The 8,824-nt window shown below is 37.3% G+C and overlaps 1 protein-coding gene across 1 annotated transcript in view; it reads left to right on the top strand.

Annotated features, from left to right (window-relative positions):
• The window catches only part of LOC104509901 (intestinal mucin-like protein), a gene marked incomplete at its 3' end in the record, with an annotated part of 10,874 nt that extends 3,233 nt beyond the window's left edge, over positions 1–7,641 (top strand). Inside the window, exons 4-14 of the mRNA XM_010151996.1 lie at positions 364–547; positions 677–881; positions 1,496–1,674; positions 2,334–2,403; positions 2,707–2,807; positions 2,963–2,994; positions 3,169–3,306; positions 3,946–4,050; positions 6,647–6,775; positions 7,194–7,233; positions 7,512–7,641. Coding sequence (XP_010150298.1) covers positions 364–547; positions 677–881; positions 1,496–1,674; positions 2,334–2,403; positions 2,707–2,807; positions 2,963–2,994; positions 3,169–3,306; positions 3,946–4,050; positions 6,647–6,775; positions 7,194–7,233; positions 7,512–7,641 — 1,313 coding nt within the window. The remainder of the gene's footprint in view (positions 1–363; positions 548–676; positions 882–1,495; positions 1,675–2,333; positions 2,404–2,706; positions 2,808–2,962; positions 2,995–3,168; positions 3,307–3,945; positions 4,051–6,646; positions 6,776–7,193; positions 7,234–7,511) is intronic.
• Positions 7,642–8,824: the final 1,183 nt, after the last annotated feature.

Below are 8,824 nucleotides of genomic sequence, written 5' to 3'. Positions count from 1 at the left end.
CAAGCATGTTCTCGTTATGCTAAGAGAGTTACAATTGTGTGCACGAGTAATTTATGACTATTTTATATTGCATTTTCATGGGGTGTCCTCAATGCCATAGTCACTCTAATAAATCTGTTGAGTGTTAGAATTTAGTTGGTTTAAACCCTGAATTTTAGCCTGGTGGTTTATCAATGAGTCATAGGCCTTTTCTTTGGCTCAAAAAAGAGTTCCAGTTACATAAAAAGAAACACAGGGATACTTGTTACAAACTAAAAGCATATTATCTGCCTTTGATCTCCAATGCAAAGTAATGAACATTCAATTTTTTTCTAAAGTCAAACTAAATATATGTCTTTTTTTCTGTTTTCTTTTACGTATTAGGTGACAGTAAACAAACAGGCAGTGGCTTTGCCTTATAAAAAGTTTGGCTTGAGCATCTATGAGTCAGGCATAAATCGTGTAGTGGAAATTCCTGAACTGAAAGTAAATGTGAGCTACAATGGCTTGTCCTTTTCTATCAGAATGCCCTACAACCTATTTGGCAACAACACTCATGGACAGTGTGGTAAGGCTTAGTCTTGTGATTTTTGAACTCTTAGAAAACCACAAACAGGTAAATGACAGCCCTGCTAGAAAGATGAATGGAATTTCATAACAAAACTGAATTAATTCTTTCTCCCCTTACCAATTTTAGGTACTTGCAATAACAACACAGCAGATGACTGCATGTTGCCAAATGGAAACATTGCAGAAAACTGTGAAACCATGGCAGATCATTGGCAAGTTGTCGATCCCTCCAAACCACAGTGCTCTCCAGGCTTAATTCCTACAAAAGCACCTGGCACAACCCCAGTGCAGCCTTGCAAAGAATCTTCCATCTGCGAACTTCTTTTAGGAAGGTAGACATCTCTCTGGGGTTTCTAAGCCTTTGATCAAATTAAGTGGCAATTTCTTAATAAATTAATTTCTTAATAAAAGAATTTTCTAACTATTTCTCTATTTCTTGTACCTTTGTGGGTTGCTTTCATTCTTTTTACTGTTTCTAGATGTCACGCTTTGCTGATAGTTTACTTCCAACCCTCTGGCTGCTACATTAACCTTTCTTGATGTTCTCGTGTTCTTCTATGCTCTTGCCTCTTCCCACACTAACTTAGCAGAAAACAGAGTCCAATTGAAAACAGAAATCTTCATTTTTAGAATTTTGTGTCAGAAGTTTAAAAAAAAAAAATCAAACAAAATCTCTTCAGAAAAATAGTTCATGGTTGCACTCAGTAAGCTTCATGTAGCTCCTGAACAGAAAATATTGGTGCCTGAATGTTTTTTAGGAGAGGGGAGAATACTTTAATGTATATTGAAAGGTTACAATTTAGATAATACTCTTTGTAAAAATCTCTCTCTAACAGTCCTTGTTCATATGTCCTTAAGCACCACTGTTGCCACGTTATAACATGTTGAGCACACTGAAGAATTCATGGATTCAGTAATTAAAACTTATAAATGTTTCTGTTTCTAGTTTGTTCAAGCCATGCCATGGCTCTGTCAATCCTGAGAAGTACTACACAGCCTGTGTTTTTGATAGTTGTGTACTTCCTAACTTAGACCTGGAGTGCTCAAGTCTGCAGATCTATGCTGCCACCTGTGCTGATCAAGGTGTATGCATTGACTGGAGAAGTCATACCAATGGTGTTTGCTGTAAGTATGTGGCCATTTATCTTAACTATGAGGGAAGCTTATGTGGAACTCTTTCATCAATAATGTCCTAACGGTAACTCATATCACTTTTTGAGCAATGCAAACACCAATAAATCACACTAGCTGCTTTCCTTAAATAATGTTACAGGTAACATTTTTAACAATGGAAATTATGATGAGCCAGCAAAAATGTTCATCTATTGACTGTGACAGTAACATCTGTATCAGTAGACACTTTTTTGTACACAGGCAGTTTTCTTTTGGAGGCATCAACAGATCACTGTATTCAGTGACATATGCATTCATTTTCAGCTCTAGTAAGAGGAGGACAGAGGGTGGGAACACACTCCTCTTTAAGAACTTGTGCAAAACAGACTGAAACTATGGAAAAATTTGTAATCAAGATACAGACTCTTGACTCCTTAATATAAGGCATGGTGCTATATCCCTATAGCTAATTTACGTAAAATAATTCCAGTCACAGGCATGAGTCTGATATCTGGTTTGGTTTTTGGGGTTTTTTTTCTCTTTGATTCTCAAGATTGTCAAAGATGCATAGGAAAATGAGTAGTCAGTATTTATTTTCTTAGCATAAGTTCATGGGGCTTTTATATGATATTGTTACTGAGCTCTTCTTCCTTTTTATTCTTCTGTTCCAGCTTATAAATGCCCCTCAGATAAAGAATACAGAGCATGTGGTCCTATTAAAGAGATAACCTGCAAATCAAGGTAAATAATCCCTTCACTGTTAGTTATAGCTCATAGAACTGTGCAGTCATACCTAATGCATAGGTGGATAAGAGAAATCAACCTCCTGCCATGTCTTAAATTGACTGTCATACTTGGTACCACTGTTTTCTTGATCTGGATGCCTGTACTGCTTATGTTGTTCGGCCATATCAAACATGAACACTGACAGTCCCTAAATCGCAAATGTGCAGATCATTTACCACTGTATCTTCAATGAAAAGTTATTTGTCATCATCTTCCTCTGTGTGTAATGGTGTTCTCTGAACATTTTGTCTCCCACAGTCAACAAAACGAAACTTCAACTAAACAAGTGGAAGGCTGTTTCTGTCCTAACGGAACGATGCTGTATGACTCTGGTGTCAATGTCTGTGTGGAAACTTGTGGTGAGTTTTACTGCTTCATTTGGATGCATGTTTGTTTCCCCTTCGTTGTTTCTTTCTTATGTATGCAGCATAGATGTGACAGTGCGCTATGCTCATACTGAAGGTGCCTACTATTATGTAAGTGCTAATGGAAATTTATTTTTATATTTTGACAGGCTGTGTTGGGGTGGATATGATACCAAGAGAGGTATGCTGCCATATGCTTTTGTATTTCAAGTAGAGACTGGGGATGGGGAGAGGATAGTGGCCTCCACTGGTGCAGTTTTGTTTTGTGGTCTCCCAACTTTTCATTGCTGTTTTTATTTTTACTCTTTTTAATTTTTAACCAGACAATCATTCACTTTATTTTCTTTAATGACAGTTTGGGGAAAGGTTTACAGTAGACTGTCAGGACTGTATTTGTGTGGAAGGTGGATATGGCATTGTATGTGGGCCTCATGAATGTGCCAAACAAAGTAAGACCAGTTGTGATGGAGAAGGCTTTTATGAAGTCAATGAAGTAAATCCTGAAGACTCCTGTTGCCCCATTGTCACCTGCAGTGAGTGTATAATTTTTGTTTCTAGTCTTTCTATACCTTTTAGGAATAGAAAATAAAAGGTAACTGAACTGATTTAGTCCCAGAGACCTTCAGCAGGGAGTCACAAAACAGTATCTTTCACTTTTTTAAAATCAGCTTGCCTAGTGTTAGGGAAAATACATTTTAGTATTGCAATGACTCAGCCTAACCGAATTTATTATCATAGGACTCAACAATCAATAGCTCTTGAGCTCAAGATCACATTTTATTAAAATAAAATGCAGATAGATTATGGAATTCTGTGTGGGTTTTCATTTTGCAAGAATTGTCTACAACCTTGGAGAGAGTAACGGTTGTCTACTACTTCTCTGAAAAGAATTGAGATACTTCTTTAACACTTGGTAGTTACATAGGAGAAAATTTTTCAGGAACCAGTGCAGTCCCCTGATCCAGTGCCTGGATTCACTAGGAAAAATGTGTTCTATTTCTGCGATTTGTTTCTTTGGGGGAGATCTTGACTGTTTCCAAGCAATGGAAAATCTATCCTAAATGCTTTGATAGGTGCCTATTTCTAGTAGCCATGATTTAGTATACTTTTTGGCTTATTCCTTATTTTTCAGAATGTAATACAAGCTTATGCACAACTAAAGCCCCCAAGTGTGCACTGGGATTTGAAGTTCATTCTCACATTCCCAGTGGTCAGTGCTGTCCTGTGTACCAGTGCGGTAAGTCCCTTGGAATGCGTAATTTAGCATCACACCTCGTAAGACTGTATGCTATAGTTTATTGAAAGAGGTAGTAAACAAGGTCAGATTCTACAAATTGGTTATTAATAACACTGGTTTCTACTGCTATGGTTATGACAAACACGTAGGAAACCAGATACAGCTAGGTGGCTCAAGTTCAATTTTCGTGGTTGTAAGAACATGTAAGAATAGCTACAGAACTAACCAGGACTGTGGTCTTAGCTTAATCTAGCAAAATATCCCTGTAAGCATCTCCAGTAGAAGATAGCTTTACAAAGTCTGCTTTGTTCTTGGTAATTGAAACAAGGAATTACTTGTACCTGCTAAGTGAACATTCTCGTCTGTGAACTGGATTGTGTATATTGGGCCAAATCTTCCTTTTTGCACATTCAGTATTTGTTCTTATACTTTATATATGTCATGTCTGCTACCAGAAATGGGGAATAACCAAAGTATTTGACCATATGCATTGTGATTCATTGTGGAAGAAATGAGGTTTATTGGGTTGGGGTGAAGACCCCCCTTTTTTTTCCCCCTGTGTAACCACCCAACTCCTTTCCCATTGACAGTTCCTAAGGGGGTTTGTGTACATCAGAACGCTGAGTTCTTGGTAAGTTCCCATTTCAAGAATCTTCTGAAATTCTTAAAATACCAGTTACTTTTTCAGAAGTGCTGTGAGAAGGTTTATCTAGTACAATCAAAGTTTTAGGAATTTTTTAACACCTGTCAGAAGTTCATCAATTTCACAAAGCTTAAATCTTTTCTGAAAAGGTTGCTGTGTATGAAAGACTGAAGAGTTGTTTGTATGCCAGTATCAGAGATGTTTGTGTTTAGAGTTAAGTGTCCATGCATTTTAAAAAGCCGGTTGACATTTACTGTCAGCACATCACTGCAGCTTTAAGACTGCTTTCAAAAATGGAAAGATTTGTAAATAACTATTATTCTAAATGGACTTAGATTCCTAATAAATTCTGTTGCATCTAGTAATTGTTTTATTGCAGATATTTGTTTGACACCTGCCCTTTTAATATCTGAGTTTATCATTGCTATATAGGACTTCATTAAAGACACATTTATTTAAAATGTTGTCTTTATAAATAGCTAGCCAAATAGCTATCTTAGTGTTTATGATTGTTTCCTTTTCCATTACTTAGTTTACAGATTTTTTGGAAATGAAGAAATGTCTGTCACATGTCATATTTCATTAATATATGTATCTTTTTTTTTTTTCCTAAAACTTATAGCCTAATGCCTCAGTCTTTGTTGATAAGTGTCAGAATTGTTTCTGCACTAATGAAGTTAGCACCAGCACTCAACTGAATATCATCTCATGTGAATATATTCCGTGCAACATACATTGTGGACCAGTAAGTGACAAACAAACAAAAACCCAAACTAAAATATTCATGTACATGGAAAACAATTTGATCAATGTGTGGTGTAAGCAAAGGACAGGCAGTAGAAATACAGAGTCCAACTCCAGCATGGATACCAACTGTCCTTGAGCAATCTGTTGCATGAAACTTGTTTAACTTACAGTATTCAATTACCTTGGGAAGATTAGTGGGGACATTTCTGTAGAGAACTTAATGAAGTGATATTTAATTAGTAGGCATATTTATTACAGTGCTGTAACTTATTCCACCTATAGCCTGCTTTTATTACTTGTCTTCCATTGGGCTGGAATACAGAAAGGCACAAATCCAGAGTGTACTTCAAAGCATAATCAATTAATGGGTTAGTGTGTTTTCGTTTATTTAGCAAAAATGCATCTATACTAGTGCTTTCATTTTTAATTAATTTTAATATCTAGGGATATGAGATTCAACCAGTGAAAGGGGAATGTTGTGGAAGATGTGTGCAGACAAAGTGTGTTATACATACAGCAAACAATTCTGACCTCATCTTGAATGTAAGTATGCTCTACATCTTACATCTCTACCAAATTTGTAAAGCACCCCTTTCAGGGAGGGAACATCTCCTTGTCAGAGAGAAGACTTAGTGTACGTTTGCACCTGAAAGGTCAGAAGCTCACTTGAAGCAAAACCTATTTACAATTTTTTGACCTGAAGGAAAGACTCGCAAAATCAAATTTTCTGGAAGGCTCTTTCTGGAATGACAAATCCAATACCATTGGAAGGGTTTTTCTTCCTATATCTGCAAGCATGGAATTTTCTATATTATTTGATCTCTGTATAGTGAAAAACACTAGTAAAGCCTGCATATGGAAAAATTTTATTGCCCCTGTAGGGTGAAAGTTTAGGATTGTTCTTAATTAGCATTTAACAGTTTAGCTTTTAGAGAAATCCATCAGCATGGATGATTTTGTTAATAAGTCTAATGTACTCTGTATACTTTAGAGGAATTTTTCTTTTCCAAAGGAAATCCCATGTAAAACTAAAGATACTCTCCATGTATGGCATACTGCAATATATGTAATAATCTGTATCTAAAACAGGTGTTAACCTAAAATTGATTGACTGGGAAACAAGAGGAAAGTCATTGTCTTAGGACAGGAAAATTTCTGTCTGACCTCTTTCAGCTTTCCTTATTACATGTTGTATTTTGCTTGCAGCCTGGAGAATTCAAAAATGATCCTTACAACAACTGCACCATTTATAGCTGTGTAAATATCCACAACCAGTTTATTTCCTCCACATCTGAGATTACCTGCCCAGCATTCAATGAGGACAGCTGCAAACCTGTAAGTAAATATAGAAAACTTACCTTCTACTCAGTGCATAGATAACTTCAATTTAGTTCAGCCACCTAACCAGCAACAAAAGTCATGGTGACCTTTCACCGAAGTTTCTCAGGGCAAAAATTTCTGCTGCATGCATGCACAGACCTATAGAGTGTATAAAATCAGATATCTTGGTGAGAGTTAAAGCCTTATAACTGGCAGCTGTCTCTCAGTAGCCAAAACATTGGTCAAAACTGAGATACAGAGTCCTCCCAAAGTCTGGAAGAGTCCATTATCTTGTCTATTCAGATCAATGCTGCAGTTTTTGCTGGTTATTTCCAGCCAATTAGGAATTACTCTCCTCAGTTATTGGCCTAAAAGTTTCTTCAATACAGGGAATGAAAATAATATTATTTTTTCTGTTTCTTTGTTCTTTTAGGGAACTATTACATTGTTACCTAATGGTTGTTGCAAAACCTGTAAGTATGCCAGTCCTACCTGAATCAACAATACAGAGATTTAATTTTCTTCTTAAATCAGACCATTTTCCAGCCTCAGAGGCTGATAGGTTTGTATTTAAACAGATATTTATGTTTGTTATTCCAAGCATTCACTGTCTGATCTCTGGGAAAGTTTGAACTGAAGCAGGGAGACCACTTAAGACAATTGAGTGCACTAGTGAAGCCCAGAGACTCCTGAACTGCAAGGAGCTTTTGGGCCTATATCATTGAAATTATTTTGTGATCTTTCCATGTAGGTGCACCTCTGGATAATCCCACACCGTGCTCTGTCCGTCAAAGAGAAGACTTTATTGTCTATAACGGCTGCCGGTCTGTGGACAGAGTTCTCCTGACGGAATGTGAAGGAACATGTGGAACCTTCTCACTGTAAGTGAACCGATTGGACAGTGACATTTGAATTCTGCTGGCACTAAGCTTGATTATACACAAGGAACAATAAGTAGTTAGACCACAGAATAGTAGAAGACCTGCAACTATCAGCTCTCCAAATCAAGGGCACAAAATCATGAAATCTGTGACCGAACAGTTGATTCATCTTAATACAAAGCAAGACAGTGCATTAAGTTGCACTGGGATTCAGACAGCCATGATAAGGTTTATTCATCCATTATGAGCTGGCTTGTCTGTCATTTGTGTCAGACCACCTTGGCTAGAAATCATCACAAAAGAACATGGAATATTCTTTAATGGGAATGAGCCCAGAGAGCAGCCAGATCTGATGCTCATAAACTGAAAAGCTGCTTTTCAATAATTAACATCTAAAATAAAATACACGTGCATCTTTTAAAGGAAGATTCAAACATGCACAGTTTTTATACAGTGAAGAATTTAGAAAACACATGCTTTAGGAGTGGTGTTAGTAGTTTCACTGTACATTTTTTTCTGAAATGAAAGAATCTGTAAGAAAGTAGCTATAAGAAAATGCCTAGTAGGACACCTGGTCCTGAGCTATTAAAACACTGGAAAAACACAATTCTAACTCTGCAAAGAAACTGTCTGCTGCTGCCTATCACTGAATATGCCACAGGGCACCTTACATGGGAGAAAACTGATCTTCAGTCTCAGATTGAACCCCAATTAGCCAGTGGATTTATTAGTATTTTGAAACACCTTATCATCTTAAAGACTTGCTGCGATTGCCTCTGCACACAAATATAAGATCATAGAATCATAGAACGGTTAGGGTTGGAAGGGACCTTAAAGATCATCTAGTTCCAACCCCCCTGCCATGGGCAGGGACACCTTCCACTAGACCAGGTTGCTCAAAGCCACATCCAGCCTGGATGTGGCTTAATATGAAGATGATTCTTGACACAATTTATAGCCTGATATTGACAGATTCTGCAGGTTACATGTTCCCAAGCACCATTGGGTGGCTCTTCTATATATTATTCCAAACTTCTCACAAGAGTTCTGGACCTAATTTCACCCTCTCCCCTGTATGCCGACTTCTGGCACAGAGTAATACTGCCATTTTCCATGTTAACAGATACTCTGCTGAGGCCAATTCTATGGAGCACAGCTGTTCCTGCTGCAGGGAATCAAGGAC

Source organism: Eurypyga helias, unplaced genomic scaffold (genome assembly GCF_000690775.1).
Source record: "Eurypyga helias isolate BGI_N326 unplaced genomic scaffold, ASM69077v1 scaffold30145, whole genome shotgun sequence".
NCBI lineage: Eukaryota > Metazoa > Chordata > Aves > Eurypygiformes > Eurypygidae > Eurypyga > Eurypyga helias.
Note: the sequence above shows the minus strand (reverse complement) of the source record. Positions and strands in the feature narration are given on the sequence as shown.